This window comes from Vigna unguiculata, chromosome 5 (genome assembly GCF_004118075.2).
Source record: "Vigna unguiculata cultivar IT97K-499-35 chromosome 5, ASM411807v1, whole genome shotgun sequence".
Taxonomy (NCBI): domain Eukaryota; kingdom Viridiplantae; phylum Streptophyta; class Magnoliopsida; order Fabales; family Fabaceae; genus Vigna; species Vigna unguiculata.
Window position 1 is genome coordinate 21,885,140 of NC_040283.1, and position 20,541 is coordinate 21,905,680.

The 20,541-nt window shown below is 31.6% G+C and overlaps 1 protein-coding gene and 2 long non-coding RNA genes across 3 annotated transcripts; all 3 read left to right on the top strand.

The window, feature by feature from the left end:
* The first annotated feature begins 2,001 nt into the window (after positions 1-2,001).
* Positions 2,002-3,165, top strand: LOC114184244. Its single transcript, XR_003604562.1, has 3 exons — positions 2,002-2,045; positions 2,913-3,035; positions 3,145-3,165. It is a non-coding gene; the product is annotated as an uncharacterized LOC114184244 (long non-coding RNA).
* Positions 3,166-3,170: 5 nt separating this feature from the next.
* On the top strand, positions 3,171-4,970 carry LOC114184243. Its single transcript, XR_003604561.1, has 4 exons — positions 3,171-3,222; positions 4,256-4,359; positions 4,788-4,875; positions 4,949-4,970. It is a non-coding gene; the product is annotated as an uncharacterized LOC114184243 (long non-coding RNA).
* A 5,197-nt stretch (positions 4,971-10,167) lies between these two features.
* Positions 10,168-16,579, top strand: LOC114184482 (probable polygalacturonase At3g15720). Its single transcript, XM_028071790.1, has 7 exons — positions 10,168-10,311; positions 11,443-11,580; positions 14,051-14,233; positions 14,987-15,194; positions 15,860-15,941; positions 16,034-16,142; positions 16,247-16,579. Exons 1-7 carry the CDS (start codon positions 10,168-10,170, stop codon positions 16,577-16,579), a joined length of 1,197 nt encoding a protein of 398 aa, XP_027927591.1.
* The last annotated feature ends 3,962 nt before the right edge of the window (positions 16,580-20,541 follow it).

Genomic DNA, 20,541 nt, shown 5'->3' on the forward strand with positions numbered 1-20,541 from the left:
TTTGTACTCCCATCTACGTTCAAGAAATAGGGCTTGCCCTCTTCCTTCACCATAACTTTGAAGTATTCGTCCTTAAAATGCTTGAAGGACTGGGAAAATGTGTCCAATCTACTGATGCTTGAACGACTTATCAAAGACAGCCAACTTGTCGGTTGGTGGGGTCTAATATCATAGAAGTACAAAAAAGCATAAGGCGAAGGCTCCAAATATAGAGATTGGCACAAAATGCGTAAGGCTTGCATGTAAGCCCAACTATTCGGGTGCAATTGCGTAGGTGCCACGTCCAGCTCGCGCAACACGCCCATAGTAAAATCATCTAACGGCAGCCGCACATGTAGCTGAGAAAAGTGACACATGTACATGTAGAAGAACTTCTTCGTTGCCCCCTCTTGCCCGTGACACACACGGTCGATGGCGTTAACCCTCTCTAGGGAAACGATACTCCCGCTTACACCCTTTGCGATGACAGGCGTACAATTCAGCCAAGAGTTCAGCAGGCGAGACCACCGGAATAAGGATGATTGATTACGGACATTAGCAGCTACCCACCCGTAACCGCCCTTGGCCGGCCAGTTACTCTCGGCCGACTCCTCTGGAGGATCTTCTCGGACCTCCCTCACCGTTTCCATAGGGATTCCACTTACCATACCTCTAGAACTGGTGCACTCCTCGTCAACTTGCCTACCTCTACTCTTCCCCGACTCTACACTCTCACTACTAGACGTAGACAACGACACGCTATCACTACTAGACATACCTTTTCTCGTGTTTCTGGAAAGATGTCGGTTGGAATTGGGAACTAGTCGGACAAGAAAACGCACACAAGATCTCTGAATAGAAAATTCTCGCAAATGAACCAATAAACCCTTACTTGTTTTGAAATCTATATTTATAGGCCAGAATTCCAAACGACAAAACCCCTTCCCGCCAAAACAACAACTCATACCAATCGACACAATCATTACAAGAGACATAACTCTTAAAAACGACGGTGCCAAAACCCCCCTGATTTGACCCCTGACACTCCTTCACCTACCATCAACCTCTCATCACCTTTAGCCTCAACACTATTCATCACACTTAAAGGCTAGGGGACTGGTGTACCACACCCAGCCGATCCCGATAACATACCAACACATATCACCCTTGACCGACACCTATATCGGCCAAGGTTGGGGGACTGGTGTACCACACCTAGCCAACTCGACCAAATAGTAATAAAACGATACATATATGCCAAAGTAGTCAAGTAGTCAACCTAGGCTGAGTCGGCCTGAGCCTTACCAGCCTAAACCGATAACCTGAACGTCTAGAGGGACAACGTGCACAAGACGGCACATGACCAACAAAAGTAGTCGGCCTAGGTCGGCTACTCCGATATACTTAATAAAATCCAAGCCCCCTAGTTTTCAATGAATCCTCCTAAGGGCCTGGGTTAGGGCCCTGGCCCACTTACAACCCAAACTAAAGCCCAAGCCAGGGCCCGACCCATGGCATAACAAAACATAATTAATGCTCTATAAATACACGTGGACCCCAGTAATTAAAGGTACGCATTCATTACTCCATTAATCACTGATTTGACCTTCTGAGCTTTGACTTACTTGAGCTTCGGAGTCCCTTCTGCAGGTAACCCCTCCTGGGTCCAAGCTGACATGTACCAACCGAGAAGAGGTCAACTGAGGAGATAGCGGACTACATGGGTGAGGTGACGCTTGTGCCTAACTTACCTTGTTTGTTCTCTGCAGGAACACCCCCTTTGTGCTTCTTATAACTATTTGCTATTATGCTATTCGAAGGACTAATTAGAGTCATTTCACTTTGCATTGTACATAGTTTCCTGCTTAATGTATGTTAAATTATTTTGGTTACTGCAATTTATATATATTCCTAAGTTATGGATGCATAAATAGTTATTAAACATAGGAAGGTGGTTTTGATATTTCCTTTTCTGCTTGTCCTAAAGAACTACTTCAACTGTCAGCACTTTAGTTACTGTTGGACCAAAATTGCCATCTGAAATCACTGGGAAGACTGTTGAGGAGGTACATGATGTGTCTGGTTTTCTTTTATCAATTCCTGTTAGGAATCCAAGTGTGATTCTAAGTCCCACATTGGCTAGAAATGAGAAAGTGGAGCATTATATAAGAATAAAAACCCATAAACCCATTGCCTTAAGGTTTTGGGTTGAGAGTGGTGTCAGTGCCTTATATGGTTGGGCTCAGGTCTCATTGGTGTATTGTATCTTCCCAGTGAAATCCCCTCTGTAAACCTAACAATTCCCTACATCATATTTTTTAAGTTAATCATGGTTATCATTGACAAATGCATTTGGCTTATTTAGTTGAGTTTACGTCCTTGATTAGGATTTGAGCTACCCTTTCGTTGAACTATATACTAAAGAAAGGAGTATTTCTACAAATGAATACATGGGATACTTTAATATATGCAATAGACTTGGGAATAATGCCAAGATGATAGACCTATTTAGAATTGGATTTAATTTCCCATTTTTTTTTCTATTAAAATATTGTATATTCAAATCCGTAGCTTTGTGTTCAAAATATATGTTCTGATAAAAATGTTGCTGAGAAACTGAGATGAAATTTTCTGAATGTGCTCAAGTATACCTACCTCTCAAAAGATTGATTTATTTATAACAAAAAATAAAAATAAAATAATGAATAACAACTGCTAGTTTCAAGAGAACAATTAAAACATAACAATTTCCTAAGTTACATTAAACTATGCTCTGTTTCCCAAGCTGGGTTCCAGCTTCCATATTATTGTTTCAAAATTTGGTTTGCACAATCCTCTAGTGAGAATATATGCAAGGTAACCTTGTGTAGAGTTATGTTATTTTATTTCTCTCTTACAGTCTAACACTTTCCTAATCATCTAACCTCCTGTAGATTATCAAGGAGTGGAATGCTGAGTTGCAAGAGCGAACTGGAAAATTTAGAAAACAAACAAATGCAATAGCTGAATGGGATCGCAGGATTTTGAACAATCGTGATGTTCTATTGAGGCTTCAGGTTTCTACATGCAAGCAGCTACTGATAAACTTTTTAATTATTTTTTACATGCCAACAGGTTAACTTTTGGCAATTACCACTCTAACTTATTTATAATGTTATAATTTAGATTGAAGTGGCAAAGGTAGTCGGGGTACAATCAAATTTGGAGCGGCAATTGGAGTTGATAGAGACTCATCAACAGGAGGTATTTTTAAAACCAGTTTATTTCTATCTTATTTTTGTAAGTTTTTGGAGGTAATTAATTTTGTTATGGCTGGAAGTTAATAAAATCTTGTACTTGTTTCTATCAATAGTGATCTTTGTCTTTTTACCTAACTAATTGTACTTTGTTCTGATGGTAAAATTCTATTCCATTATTAGAGTTAGAATGTTGCTTCTATGGCAACTTTACAGTGTTTCTTCTTCTTAGCGTATGGGTGTTCAAAGCTACTATCAATCAGAATCTTAATCAGTTCTTTCGAAAATGATTTTCCCTAATTCGGTCTAAATGAAACACATCCAGCATATTCCTCAACGTTAGCACACACCCAACATAAGCACACTTTTAAAAGCCACATGGCCACTGTTGGGAAACTAAGAATTCAAACGCAATCAAATAATGCATTTAGGCTTGCACAGACTAAAAAAACAGCAGTGGTTACTAAATTCAACTGCACTACTATTTTCAAATTAAATAAAACCAGGCCTGTTCTCTAGTAAAACAATATCATTAATTTATAATCTTAAGAAAAAAAATGAAAATAAATCTTTGGGGATATAGCTCAAATTTAAAATTGATAGATTTAGAAATTCAGGAGTGTAGTTCTATTTCTTGAATTTGGGGTACTCAATCTCAAAAGCTAGTTCATGAGGCTCATTGAATCACTATTTAGTTTGTACAATCAATTTATGATCCTAAAACTATTCAAGGCTGTCAAAGTTGTAGATCCTACCATTGGATAGACTAGTGTGAAAAAAACATAAAATGTGAACTCTTAACACTAAGATGGAAGAACCTACTCGTTATGTAAAATTATATTTGAAAACATATATGTGTAACATAACACAAATACAGCGTGATAACTATAAAATCTCGATCTCATGGAACATATATATATACACAGACGCATATACTCATTGCCACCAAAATCTTCATATATACGCATTCAACAGTTCCCAAAACATTTTCCAATATCTTCTGTATTGTGATAAAAGCTTTTATGTCATTCCTGTATTAGGTTGATAAGGCTTTACAGAGTATGGAGGAAGAAGCTGAACGTACTTACAAGGATGAACGTGGTTTGCTTCTTGACGATGAAGCTGCATCGACAAGAGATGCAATGTGAGTTTCGGATCATCATTATTTGTTGACTGATTATTATCTGGATGGATCTGCAGATTGTTTGATTTTATATATTCTATATTTTAAGCTTTTTAAACCTATGTTTGCCTTATTGAATCCAATGTCCATTTTAATATTGTCTTATGTGAAGTGATTTTGCTTCACCTCAAACATTGGATCTAATATTGAAGTTCTTATTGGTAGATCATCTGTAATTTCATTGCACATGCTCTGTGTTGTTGGTGGTTTAGAATGGACAGAGATTTGCACCTCCATAAAATCCATACTAAATAACAATTCACATGAAATTAAGTTTTCCACTGTATACGTTTTCATCTGATTTAGGGTTATATTTCAACTCCTTTCCCTCCTTATCTTCATTGATGATGCTTTCTGTCATTTTTTGTTTCTAATACCTTCATTTGCAGGTATGAGCAATCTGAATTAATTGAAAGGGAACTTGAGCAGATGACTGAACAAATCAAATCGGTTATTCAATCCCTTAATTCAAACCAGGTACTGGATGTTAGCTGTTCTTTCATTCTGATAAGAGAGCAAGAAATCTTGCTTACAATAGTGTTTTGTTCAGGGTGGAGAACTTGATACCCTTGTGGAATGACTCCATTAGATGCAAGTTCGAATTTTAAATAATCAACTAACTTCTCTGATGTGGATTGATGAAAAGGTTTGTATTTTCCTTTGTGCTGTTTATTTGGTACACTAAAAAGATTAGTTTGCTTCAATGTCTAGATTGTTTACTTTCTATCTGGTCTAGATGTATTTTTCTCTGTTTTATTATTTTTAAACATTATGCGCCAAATAAAGATGTTTTTTTTGCTTTCTCTGTAATCCTAGTTGTTAGAAATATGGAACCATCAATTATCAAGAACATGTTTTAGAATGCATTAGAGTTTCCTAGTCTCCTAGATTTGTTGAATTTGCCTCATTTTGAGGAAATTGAAAAATGGATTTTCGAAGTTATTGTGGTTCTCTGGAAATCGTCTCTTTCTGCAGGAGGTTTTTCCCATGAGATGGGAGGGATATGAAGAAGTCTGCATAGTGCATACTTGTTTCATTTTGTTTTTTGCTTTCTCTTTCAAATTCTGACTTTGATGAATCCGCTTCAGGCAGAAGAGTTTTCTTCCCGTATTCATAAGCTAGCTAACCAAGGTTCTGCTTCAAATCGTGAACCGACGGGTCCAGGAATCTGGATGTCTTGATAGTTCAAATTGTACAATTTTTGTATGATTTTTCTTCCAAAAAATTCGGGATGAACTGTTTCAGAATGGTAATTGCCAACTTGTCTATTGGATTTCCAAATACAACTTCTATACTTTGTTAGTAAATGGTCTGTTATGAAGTATTGAGAAGCTTTAGCGGTAAAGAATGATATACTCATTTTAAAGCAGCAACTTTAACCGAGAATGGTTTAGACTTGTTACAAATTATTTTAGGCACTACTGCTACGAAACTTGAGAAGATGGAAATAAAGCAGCAGATGATAGAATAGGGTATTGAAGCATGTCTCCACTTTAAGTTTTAAAAAAATACCTACTAACATTCTTAAAATCCCTATTAAAATTGTATTTAAGACTAAGATGAAAAAGATAAAATTTTCAGATTTATTTATATTGTTTGGAGGGGGAAAAATTAGAAAAATGGGAATGAGTTTAAAATAGATGTAAATAAGTTTGCAACTTTTTTTTGAAATAATTTAAAAATTCGTTTGTGCAAGTTAAATTAGGTTTCATGTTTTAGAAATTGTTTAAGCCTTGGGATGTTAAATTTTGATAGTGATAACTAAACTGGTTTATTTAAAAAATATTAGTTTATGTATAAGCTAATTTAGAAGAGTTTTCATTTTTTTTTAATTGGGTAGAAAGTAAGCTTGTTTTAATTTATAGAAAAATTTCTTTCTATTTTTCTTTTCTTTTTTGGAATGATTTGAATAATTTATTGGATTTCAACTTGATTGATAACTTTTTCTCTCTCTATCAATATCAAAAAAATAAGAGAATGAAATGGAAAAATAATTGCATTTTATCATTTTGAGTAAATCAATTAGAAATAACTTTTTTTAATTTCTACGTTATCTTTATACTTTATAGGATTAAATAGTTATTTGTTCTTAGTTTTGGTTAAGTTTTTTCAATTTGGTCCTACTTTTGAAGTTGTTTCAATTTGGTCATACTTTTCTTAAATTTCATTCAATTAGATCATTTTCTGTAACTTCGTCTAAATAGTTAATAGAATAGTGGCCAGCGTGGTTTGTTTCTGTGACGTGGAGCATTGTTGAATGACGTGACCGTTATTTTACTGTGTTGGCCTTTTAATTTTAATTAGAGAGTTTTAGGGTTTATAATTTGTCGAATTGGGTTTAGGAATTCATTCAGATTTGGGAATTTCTTTCAATTGAGGATTTTAGAGGTTGTGCATTCACTTCCATCAAAGATTGCCTTTCGTTCTGTGAAGATTTTGTCGTGCAGGGTTTGCATCTTCATCGCGGAGGTCAGTTTTTATGATTTAGGGTTTGTTTAATTTTTGCTGATTATTGTTTGTGATTAGTGTTAATGATTAGGGTTTTTTGTCGGTTTTGTTTTTTCATTCGGTGGATTATTTTAATTTGTAGTTGTTGTTGTCTTTGGTGCATTGTTTGGTGAATTTCATGACCCACCATTTTAAATTGTTTGTGTTGTCGCTTTCTGTGGTGGGTTTCATTGTTGTTTGTCGGTTTTAGATTGAGTCTTTGTTTCCCATTTAAAGATTGTTTATAATTTGCAGGCTTTTTATGTTTATTGGTTTTTCCAATGTCTAATGAAAGATTTGAGGTCGTGATCCACCACCGTGGTTACTTTGCCAGCGATGAGTGGTGTAAATATGTTTGTGGGGAAACTACTCATTGGTCATACGACCTTGACCGATGGAGTTATTTCGAAATATTAGGGCCTCTTAGGGAAATGGGATATCATAGTGTAAAGGGTTTGTGTTATTATGTTGAGATGTTGTTGCACCCCTTGCATGATGATAGGGGTGCACTTAATATGGTTAATATCGCAAGGCATTATGGCAAAGTGCACATGTTTGTTATGCATGGAGTTGATGAAGCCCAAGTAGAGGATAATATAGTGGAATCTGAAGGAGGTGTTGTGAGACCTTTAGAGAGTGGTGAAAACAGCCATGTTGTTGATGGAACAAAAGTTGAGATAGATGGTGAATTTGAAGTAGTAGGTACTGAGATTGTAATAAGGTCTGATGTGGATGAAGTTGTAATGAACAAAGACACTGAAATTGGATTGGAGGAAGGTGAAGTGGGTGAAAGTTTAAGAAGTTCCGATCCTGAAATTATAGCTGAGGATGTGGGTGAAGGTATTGGAAATTTGGAAATAGAAGTAGTAGTTGAGGATGTGGGTGAAGGACTTAAAAATTTGGAAACAAAAGTAGGAGTTGAGGATGTGGGTGCAGGTATTGGAAATTCAGAAGCTGAAGATGGAGTTGAGGGTGTGGGTGTAGGTGTTGGAAATCCACAAGCTTAGATTGGGCTGGAGGATATAGCTGAAGGTGATGATGAAAGGGAGACAGATATTGATATTGATGTTGAAAATTGGATTGATTCTGATGCATATTCTTTAAGAGATAATGATGGGTATGAATGGGGTTGTGGTAATGGAGGGGCTAAAGGCATAGTTGATGTAGAAATAAATGTTGATTATGGTGAAGAAAAATCTGTTGAAGGTTTGGTGTCAGTTGAAGTTGGTCCAAGTGAACACAACCATGATAGTGATTATAATAATGAAAGGGTTCATGATGATAATGACCATGCTAACACTAGAGATAAAGGACGGTCTAATAATGGTTGGGAGTCAGAAGAGTTGTTTAGTTTTGAGGGCAGTGACAGTGAGACAGAGAACGATGGGATTAGCAGCTGTGGTTTTTTTGGGACATTTAAGAAACCCAAATCTATGGCTGATTACAAGTGGGAAGTAGGAACAACTTTTGTGGATAAGGCACAGTTTGTAGATGGTGTAAGAACGTATATTGTTCATGCTGGGAGGAACTTGAAATTTGAGAAAAATGACAAAGAAAGAGTGAGGGTGAGATGTTTAGGGGTGCAAGGCAAGTGTGATTGGTCTCTTTATTGTGGATTTCTGGTTTCATGTAAAACATGGCAGTTGAGAAAAGTGCAAGATTGTCATAGGTGCAGTAGAGAATTTAGTATCAATTTGATGAATTCGAAATGGTTGAGTCAAACCTTAGACAACACATTAGTAGAAAATCCTAATTTGAAATTGGTGGATATACATAATAAAGCTGCAAGGAAATGGAATACAAAGGTCACCGTTTCTATGGCTATAAGGCAAAGCAATTGGCAACAAAGGTGGTTGAAGGATCTTTTAAAGATCAGTACAGAATAATTTATGATTATGCTCATGAGTTGATTAGATCAAACCCCAGGTTCATAGTGAAAGTTAAAGTAGAAGATGCTAATGATGAGAAGATTTTCGTGCGCATTTACACTTGTCTGAAGGCATGCAAGGACAATTTTGTAAGCTGTCGACCCATCATAGGGCTTGATGGATGTTTTTTGAAAGGCCAATATGGGGGTGATCTATTAACTCCAGTAGGTCGTGATGCAAATGACTAGATGCTTCCTATAGCCTATGCAATAGTTGAAGTTGAGAACAAAGACACATGGAGCTAGTTCTTTGAGTTGTTGGTAGAAGACCTAGGAGGTGCTGATATATGTAGGTTTTGCACATTTATGTCCGATCAACAAAAGGTAATTTATGTTCATTCTTTTATGTGAATTCTACTTATAATTCTTTAATATTAATACTAACACACTTGTACATACACAAGGATTGCTTCCTGCCATATAAGAGCTATTGTCTGGTGTTGAGCAAAGATTTTGTATGTGCCATCTATACAATATTAAAGAAGTGAACGAGGAGGCCTTTAAATACCTAATAGCAATTTCACCAAGGTTAGTCATCGATATTGTTACATAAAATCACAGATTATGTTAACAACTAAAAATATTTGTGTCTCCAGATATTGGTCAAGGTCTAAGTTTACCATGCAAACCAAGTGTGACACGTTGGTCAACATGAGTGAAGCCTTCAACAATGTTATTGCTCATGCAAGGACTAAGCCAATCATCACAATGTTGGAAGAGATTCGACTATATATTATGAAGAGATGGTCCAAAAATAGATCCAAGGTGAAGAAGTACGAGGGTGAAATCTATCCTAAGATACGAACCAGATTAGTCGGTATAAAAAGTATCACTTTCTTATACGGATTATAAAATTGATATAGAAAATAAAAAAAAATTATACCTGTCACTTTTATATCAATTCTAAAATTAATATAATTTTTTTTAATCGATATAAAAGATTTTTTAAATTCTCTAAGTGTCTTCTTGTTATCTTTTTACAGCGATACGTAGTTACAAATCTTTAAGAAATGCTAAATTCTCTGTCTTCTTGTTATCTTTTTAAATTGTCTATTTTACTTGACATTTGATACTTGCACGTTTCGTGCATGGATTATTAATTCTTAAAATAATAATGTCTTAACATTAAGGTTTTGGGATAGAATCTCTGGATTCCACCCCTACATATTTTCTTTTTCTACGGTGTCCTTCCATTGGTGGTGTGTTCATTTCTACAATCTATAAATTATCATCTTTTCTCCAATATTTTCGTATTAGGCTACCATTCTTCATGCCCTATATTACATAAATAGTTAGACTTGACGATAGAGTGTTATAAGAAGAAAGGAGCAAGAAGAATAGTTTTAATTTGGAAGATGAAACTCTTATTTATTATCCTAGGAATGTGTGTTGTTGCTTCTTCACCTTGTGTGTGGGGTAGAATGGAACTTCATGCAGGTCCAAGATTCAATGTTATTGACTATGGTGCCATGGGAAATGCTGAAACCGATGATTCCCAAGTATGTTTCTCGCTCTTCCTTTTCTTCTACACTCCTAAATAAACTTAAAAGGAGTATATATAATGTGGTGTTGTGTATGTTTGTTTAAAAGGATAATTTAACTTTTTTTCAAGAAAAATAAATTATAAGTTAAAAATTCACTCACTAATTTATATTATAATAATATCATAATTTTATCTATAGAAATTAAATATTAGTTAATTACTTAGTTGTACATTATTCATATCACTACTTTTTTTTTTGGTACCAAGTATTCTCTTTCTTTTTTCTTTTTTTTTTATCTCAATTACAACTACCACTAGTTAATTTTCAGGACTAGCTTTCACTTGTATCATTTTATATAAACGTTGATATTCTTTTTATTCATTATATGACTTAATTAATTTTGGTTAGATAGAAAGGTTATACTATTAGACTGGCAACACTATGCCAACTCACAAGTTTCGTCTACTAAGGTATAATTTTCTAAAAACTTAATTATGTTATTAGTCTTAATAAAATTTAACATAAATCAAGTTTTAGTTTCTTAAAATTTGTAAAAGTTAATTTTAATCTCTAATATTTTTGAAACAAATTATTTAATCCAAACACACTAGTTATTGAGAGGTTTAAAATGATTTTAAAATTACTTTTAACCTTTTCAAACATTAAAACATTTTTCAATATGGGCTCCTTTTTGGAATTATTTGATATCTCGTTATGGTTTATTTATGTTTTAAATTTCTAGCGTTTAATTGATGTTTAAGGACATTTTGAAGATAATTATTTTTAATGAATAGAAAGTGTCTTTCACTTGGTATTCAAAAGACAAGCACCCGAAAACGTGTATTTCCAAATGAATTTGTAACCTGGCTTTACACATTCACTTGTTATTTATGATTAGTATTATATTATTTTAATTAAACCACAATGATTAAAATATATTCGACTAATTAATGTAAAACAAATTGGAGTTACCATTTACTTAATTAGAGCCAAAGCCTTTTACAAAACTTTTGAAGTTAATTTCTTTTGTATATGATTTCTTATTTGAACTTTTGATTCATGGAAAAAGTGGTACTTTTTTTTACTAAAGTAATAACTTCTCTTATTTGATATAATTTAAAACTATTTTGTTTGTTAAATTTAAAGGCTTTTCTGAAAGCATGGAAAGACGCATGCAATGCAAGTTATGGCATTCCAACACTTCTGATACCCAAAGAGAAAACTTTCATGTTGCAACCTCTATTGTTCAGTGGTCCCTGCAACCCTCCAATCGTTCACATTAAGGTTAATAAACCTTTCTTATTTTATAATCTTTTTAGTTTAAATATGTTTTTATTCCTAAAATTATTGTAAACAGTTATGTATTTTTCTTTAAACTAAATTATAAAATATTTAATCCATGTATTTTAGAAAAGATATGAAAAATATTTTCTCAAATAAAGTGAAAAAAATATTATAATTTATTATGAAACTTCGTTTTACACCAATTTCGTAAAGTATAAAGATTAAATTAGTTTAGTTTAAAAACTAAACACAAAACATATTTAATCTTAATATTTTCAACACAACTAAAGAAAAAAAATTCGTACTTTAAATTTTAAATAAAATATTAAAAAGATAAGAAGAGTGTTCAGACTTTTAATTGTTTGCTTATATAATGTAAAATAAAACTAGTATTTGAATCCATAATACTTCATATAAATGTCTATTTTTAATTGTATGACTAAAAATCATATAAAATAAATATTTTTCTGTCCATAAATATATATTGTAATTGTTCCAATTTTCATTTAAAAATATTTAAAATTTGATGATGAATAATGTGAGACAATATTTACTTAGTTATTGATATTTTTTATGAAATTAATTTATAAGTAAATTTTAAATTAAAACAAATAAGAAAAGTTGTCAAGGAAATCATGATATGCAGATATGGATAGAATAAAATAAAACAACTTGAGAATGTGAAGAAAAAAAAATGTTGCTAAAATCGAAATAAATCTGAAATTTAAATTTCCATCCTTACCCTATATCTAAATGCAATAGTTATCAAATTCTTGTCTCATCTCCATTTCTACTCCGAAATGGGTATATATTCATTCGTATCCGTTTTCTTAATGTTTGAATATGAATTAAATAATTTTTATAAAATAATAAAAGTTATAGTAAATGATACATAATATTATTAAATATTCAATATTAAAATGAGGGTATTCTTATTTTTTCAATATTAAATATTTAAAAAGAAATTATATATATATATATATATATATATATTTCAAATTAAAATACCAAATAAAATTTCATGACAACCAAAATTTTTATTAAATTTGAAAATGTTAATGTTACCTAGTTGATAAATTTAAAAATATTTTTTAAAAAATATAATGGAAAAAATATTTAAGTAAAAAAATACTTTTAAATGTATGTATACTTCAACTTTTTAAATTCTAATAAATTTTCTTTTAATACATTAATAAAAATTATAATACATTATCAAAATCACACAAAGAACAATGATTAAACTAATAATAATTAAAATTTAACATAGATTTTTCATCTTTTTAACTTCAATATATGTTGGATGGTGATAAAAAAGATCCATGACAATTAAATTAAATTATTATATTATAATAAATAAAATTTATTTACATAATTATAGTGATAAAATTACATGTATGATAATGAGTTAGAAGAAAGATATAATTATATAAAAATATAAAAACAATATTCTACACAATAAAAATATTAAGAAATGATCAAATTTAAACAATTTGACAGAGCGTTGAAAAAAATTGCACAATAAAATATAAATGTATATAGCTAAGAAAATAATAAGATGAAAAAGACCTTAGAGATCTAACAAAACTTTTTAGATATCAACCTAGTCGGGAATGGTTGAAAGATAATAAAAATTATTTTAATGAAATAAAATATTTTAAATGAAACAAAAATTAATAATAATATAATAAAGAAGATAAGTTTTTTATATTAGTTAGTAAATCAAAGATTTATGCTCTTGATCACTTAAATTGTCAATGTTAAACATTTTTATGTGAAAAGAAAATATACAATAAATAAAAATATTATAAAAGAGTAGAAATATTCAAATGTAAAAAATAAAAAATATTTAATGACATACATCATTTGAACATACTTGCACAAATGTTGTGACTAGAAGAATATATATATATATATATATATATATATATATATAAGGTTGCTTAATAGAGTATTTTAATAATTTAAACGGAGACGAGGATAAAATAGAGATGAGTACTATAGGACGAGTATGCGGAATGGGACGGGGACGAGAATGAGACGAATATGTAAATTCTGATACTCATATCCATACCCAGTTTAAAAAGTCAGGTATTTTCCGTATCCATAGCTATCCTCCATTAATGTAGGAATTCTCCATAAAAAATGAAAGGGGATTCATACAATACCCACATGGTCAAATTTATTTGTCATTTCAACACACATACAAGCAAGTATAGTGATAAAGGAAATATCATAAAAAAAAGTGTTGATATCACTCATAGTACAAATGTAAAGACAGTGAAATTTAAATGTATGTGGTTAAGATACATATATAAGTTGTTTAACATAAATAAAGAAAGTCCTAAATTATATGTTAAAATTGTAACTATAAGGTGATGGTGATTTTGAAATTGGAAACCATTTAACTTCATACCTTATTTTGATGACAATGAATATATGTGTAGTGTGTCACTTATCTTTTTGTTGGTAGCTTAAGGGAAACATTATTGCCCCAAAGAACATTAAGGGTTGGAAATTAGGAAAAGGTACTAGGAAGGCATGGATTGGTTTCAAGCGTATAAATGGTCTTGTTATTCGTGGAGGAGGACAAATTGATGCCCAAGGTGCTCCATGGTGGAATGCCTATTTCAATTCTGAAATCAACAGACCAACTGTAAGTTCCACAACAATTCAAAACTCACTATTTTATTATTATTCACACTTTTCAATTCAAGTTTCATTCAAATTGGGCTATAATTAATATTGGCTTAATAACTTTTTTTTATCTTTAAATTTATAGCAGTATTTTTTTTTTTTTTACATTTATCATTAACTAAATGTGGTTTTTATATTTTTTTTAAGAAAGTCAAAGTATGTGATTTTAGTAGCAAAAACGATATTGATACTTATCTAACCGAAAAAATGGCGAAGCTCAGCATGAGGGGCTATGACTCCCCAATTTTTTTTTTCTTTTTCAAACATGTAAAAAACATATAAATAATATTTTTTTAAATTATAGTAATTTTATACATTTTATGATGACCTCCAAAATTTTAGTACACCTATTTTCACATCCTCAAATAATGTTTGTTCAAATTGCCATTGATATTGATTTTCTTTTTTTAAATATAGAAAAAAACACTAAGTGCAAAATAAATAGAGTAAACATGATCATTTCTCCAATAGAGATAAAAAAATGTTGTTAAGCCAAATGCTATATATAGTGACTTGACATGCAATTTGAATTCATGATAGATTTTTTGTGATGTTTCCTGTTGTGCTTCCAAAATATAGTGATATATACTGATTTTAACATTTTAAAATATATCAAAAACATTTTTAATATATTAAAATCAATGTATTTTAAAAGTAGCTTTTTTTCAAAGAATATAATTTTCTTGATGTGATATGATCTATATGCATGCAGGCTCTACATTTTAGTGAATGCAACAATCTATTCCTCAATGGATTGACTCATATCAACAGTCCCAAAAATCATATAAGCATAAACAGATGCAATGGATCCTTCATCTCCAAACTTCATTTTATTGCACCAGATCAAAGTCCCAACACTGATGGGATTGATATCTCTTCTTCATCCAACATTCTCATCAAGAATTCAAAGATCGAAACTGGTAAAAGTGCTCATCTTCTATTCCATATTTATTGTTTCTCAGAAATCTGAATTCATAACGAGACTTTCTAAGGTTTTATTGGGATAATATTTTCTTATAAGTACTTTTACAATAATTTAAGAAAAAATAATAATTTATCTATAACTTAATTTGTAGAGGTTAAAATGTTAATCTTTTAACTTATGCAGACACTTATTTCATTTTTCTATCTTTCTTTTTCAGAAATCTTTCTATAATTCGTAGGGTTTTCTCTAAAGCTACTCAAATGTTAATCCTCTTTCAAATTCAAAAAACAAAAATAAAAAAGTAAACTATTGATTTAGCTGATAGAAATGATTTTTCTCAATTCAAATTTGAACTCAAAAAAATCCCATATAAGAAAAACTGAGTAACACATGTTTATTTCTTCTTTAGCGATTAGCCCTTTACGATTTTGAAGCTTTAAAGCAAATACAACTATTAACCGTTAGTAGCACTGCTCATCTCATGTTCTTTCCATGGTTTTTTAGATGAGAAATTCTATCATACAACTAAATCAAGCAACCTTTTCTAGAATTAAATGAATAAGCAGAAAACAAAAAGTGAGACATATGAAGAATGATAGAATAGAAAGAACTATATTATTTGATTAATGAGATTTTATATAGTTTTATTGTTTATTAAAGGGGATGATTGCATTGCCATTAACCATGGATCAACCTTCATCAGCATAATTGGTGTTTATTGTGGACCAGGCCATGGCATCAGGTAATAAATTGAAGTAAATTTCTAGATTCACATTAATTCAAGTTATTATATTAGGTCAATATTATGAGACTAATTGGGATGGATGCATGTAGTATTGGGAGCTTAGGAAAAAATGGAGCTCATCATACAGTAGAAGAGATATATGTACGAAATTGCACCTTCAATAGGACCACAAATGGAGCTAGAATCAAGACATGGATAGTAAGAATTCAAGGGATAATTGAAATTCATATTTATTCTAAAAGAATTAAGTAAATTAAAAATGAGTTATTAAATAGTTTGATGTGTTGTGTTCCTTAAATCAGGGTGGACAAGGATACGCAAGAAAGATCAGATTTAAGGATATTATAGTTGTGGAAGCTACAAACCCTGTAATTATTGATCAACAATACAACCCATATGATAGTGCAGAAGCAGTGAGGGTGAGTGATGTTAGTTATGACAATGTGAGGGGAACCTCAAGTTCTCCACATGCAATCAAACTTCATTGTGACAAAAACATAGGTTGCACCAACATTGTGTTGAAGGGGATTAACATAACCACCATTGCTGGAAACAAAACTTATGCATCATGCCAGAATGTAAAAGGGGTGTGCTCTTTCTGTAATCCCCATGTGCCATGTCTTTCTCACTCCTGAATCATCAAATTTATCTCATCACTTCTTCCTTTTATGTTTCACTGTTTTATTTTTCTTTCTCTTTGTACTCAATTGTTGATGGAATAAACACATCAGAAAAAAACAGCGTCACTTTTAATTAATTGGTTGTTGCTTCTTCCTACTACACCTATCTTTTTACTTTCTGCACTTCTCATTAAATTACAAAACTCAAACCCTAGATACTCTATTTCTTGCTTTTCCTATTCGCTGAACCAGACTCTTCGCTGCATTTCAATAGAGAATACAGAAAATTAAAGTTTAATATTTTTCCTTTACTTTTATAATTTTCTACAAATGAATCATATTTAATATCTACATGATAAAAATAAACATATTTTGTTTTTTATTAGAATGTACAAATATTAAAAACCTTTCTCTTTCCGTTTTACCAGAGATTGATATATTACGGTCATTATCTTCTATAATTATTATTTTAAAATTATTTTTTTTTCTATCAATTTACATCCTATTCATATTATCAATATATTAAAATTAGATTCTATAGATTTTCATGGAACAAATCATACAGATTATTTCAGTTAAAATAAATATAATTATCATCAAAGTGTTAGCGCATCAATAAATAAATAAATCAATTTGTCAAATTTATTTTATTTATGAAATTGTACAAAAATCTTATATTATTTCTAACAGTAATTCTCAATTAAATGTATATATTCTTTTACAAATTATGTTTAAAAAAAAAATAGACAACTTTCTTATTTAAGTGGTTAACGTGACTATTAAACAAAATATAGAAAAGTTTCTGTTATGTTTATTAAATTTTTTTGGGATGAATAATTTATTTATTATCCAAAATGAGAAAAAAAATAGAATAAATTTGGACTTTTTGGATTTTGGTTCCGTATCGCAAAAGATGTTAGGTTGAAGAAAAAGAAAATGTCATTTAATCCATTAACTTGTGGTGGATTGGTGGTTCAAATTTTATGAACTCATTGATAAGTGAGTTAGATTAGTTTAGTTTACAAAGAGACCAACCTGTGGTGGGTTGGATCGAGTGACCCATTTTGACAGTTCTACATTCAATGATACAACTATGATAAAAAACATAATTTTCTCTTTTATAGTTTGATTTATTTATTATTTCCTACTTACATAACAAAAACAATTATTCAACAAAGATTTTCAAATAATACAATTGAACAAAAAAAATATGTATGAATGCCTTTGTAAGAAAGGTTGTTCATTGTTCTCTTATTTGTTGGATGTCATTTTAAGAGAATGGAGCCTAAAATATTTGACTCACATTATTGTAAAATAATCATAAAAGTAAAATACACTTTACCAAATGTTGAGATGTGTTACCTCTATTAGTTAGTAATACTCAAAAATTATGACCATCATACAATACAATACATAATGTAGTAGTCACATTCAAATGAACCAACTTGTCTATATTAAAATGAGAAACAAGTAAAAAATTTATTTACATTCGAATTTTAAATAAAACAATTGTGGTATGCATTAAAAGTTGTCTGACCTTAATTTACATGAATTACAATGACCTTGTTATGCTCCTTCCACTTACGATATTTGTGTCTGCCACAACTCTAATTACAACAAGATCATATGTTAGTCGAATGTAATGAAAAATGTTAAAGATATACTTGTAATAAGTTTTTTTATTTCTTGACTATGTTTTCTTTGAAGCGAACAAAATACACTTTGTAATACCTTATTTTCTATATACATAATATAGAAATAATATAGAAAGTAATATTAATTATTGTTTATGATTGACTTAAATATATAGTTTGCATCCTGCAAGAGAACATTTGAGTGTTTTCTATTAACTCCAAAAATATTTTTCATAATTGCATATAAATCCCAATTTCTTTTTAAATTACAAATGTTGACCTTATTTGTTTTCTAACAATTGTTAATTGGTCCTTAAATTTTTTAATATTTGTAACTTAGTCTTTGAATATTTTAAATAATTATAATTTAGTCTTTCACCAATTTTTAATAATTACAATTAGTCTCCTAATTAACTAATTATGTTGGTTTTTGCAAATGCTTTAAAATTTTAATGAAAACTTTTCATTCAATATACAACTATAATAATGATTAGTGTTCCTTATTTGATTTGCGGTATGAATTTAAACTAAAATTTCTAATAATTTTTAGATTTCGTCAATAATTCCATGGCAAAATCCATTTCTAATAAGATTTATAGAAAAATTTCCAAAATTTTAGAAAAAATAGAATCAAGATAAACAGTCAATAATCCATAGATTTAGGTTTTATAATGTATTAAAAATAATTTGAAATGTTTTTTTATTGAAATACATTATTTTGGGTTTATCAAGGGGTTAAAAGAATAAGAGGGCTTCTCGCTGCATCCCCGACCTTTCTCATGTACCCCCAATAATTACCTTTTTAATCCTAATTAATTTTTACCTGCCTGGGTGGTTGAAAGCAATGAAAAGTGAATTTATTGCGCTACTGGTGCTCTTCTTTTTATCTCTACAAAGCCTGCACCCCCAAAATATTTCTTCGTTCCGTTTCGTTAATTTCTTTTAGTATTTTTTTTATTGTAGATATCGACATCCGCTTCAGAAAAATATGAAACGGATGTCGACATCCGTTTCGATAATTTTTTTGCTTTTTGTATTATTGCAGATGTCAACATCCATTTCAGAAAAATGTGAAACGAATGTCGACATCCGTTTCATTAGTTTTTTTGGTTTTTACTTGTATTGCGGATGTGGACATCCGTTTCCGAAAAATGTGAAACGGATGTCAATATCTGTTTTGATAATTTCTATGTCGGGGTTGGACGGCTCAAACTTGGAGATGGCGTATTTGTTCTCGTTGAGGAAGACGGTGCGCCCATGGTGGTTGAGTGCAGCCCAAAAGAGAGACTCGTGGGTAAGACCGAAGATGAGGAAGTTGGGCGCGATGTGAGGGGGAGGGCGGGAGAGTGGAGAGGGAGGCGACAAAGGTTGAGGCGACAGTGGAGGAGATGGTTGTGGTGATGAGGATGCAGGTGAAGAGTAGTGTGAAGAAGAGGAGGAAGAAGAAAAAAAGAGAGAGGTGGTGGAAAGAGAAGAGTGTTGTGGCGTTGGTTGGTAGAGGGGTTTGTCACAAAGAGGTGGCAACAGAGAGACCAGCCCAGACTGTGCCAAAATATGCAGGTTGAAGCATGAAGTGAAACCCTCCAGAAAAGTTCAAGTCGTGTACTACCTCTCCCGAAATGGCCATTTGGAGCACCCCCATTTCATGGAGGTCACCCTTTTGCCTAATCAACCTCTCCATTTAAAAGGTACACGCATGCATCAACACAAAAAAGAAAACTTCCTCGTTAACCTTTTTTTCTTATACTCCTAAATCATTCTTTGTTTTCTTGCTCTACCATAAGTTGACGGTTCAGAGAGGTTCAATGTGAGCAAAAAACAGGGAATCCATCAACAGGGAAAGGGAAATTACAGCTATAGTTACGATTCAAGGAGCAAGGCGTTGGGTGTGTGCAACAAGACACTGCAAAAGGAGCGTGAGGAGTACGAAGAGGGAGAGAAACGAAGGTCGACATCCGTTTCGTATTTTCCTGAAACGGATGTTGACATCCGTAATGTCCAAGAATTCAAACTCGAAGTTTCTATTATGTCTCTGACCTGTTATACATCCCGCAGTCTTTGTATCTTCGGATTACTACTACTTGAATGTGATTATGATCTTTATGAGATGTCTCAGGTTGATGGCCTTATCCATCTCATCGAAGGGTCGAACACCGGCCACTCAACCTTGGAAACCCTGGTTAGTTTCTACTGCAATACCTGTATTTGAGTGTTGTTAGTTGCTTAGTTGGGAAAGTATATTTACTTTCTCTGACCCTAGTAACTTATCAGAGTATATTTACATTTTAGGTGAATTTATAATGATTGAACTTGTCGAGACTATGAAAAAGGTCAGTTTCAAGA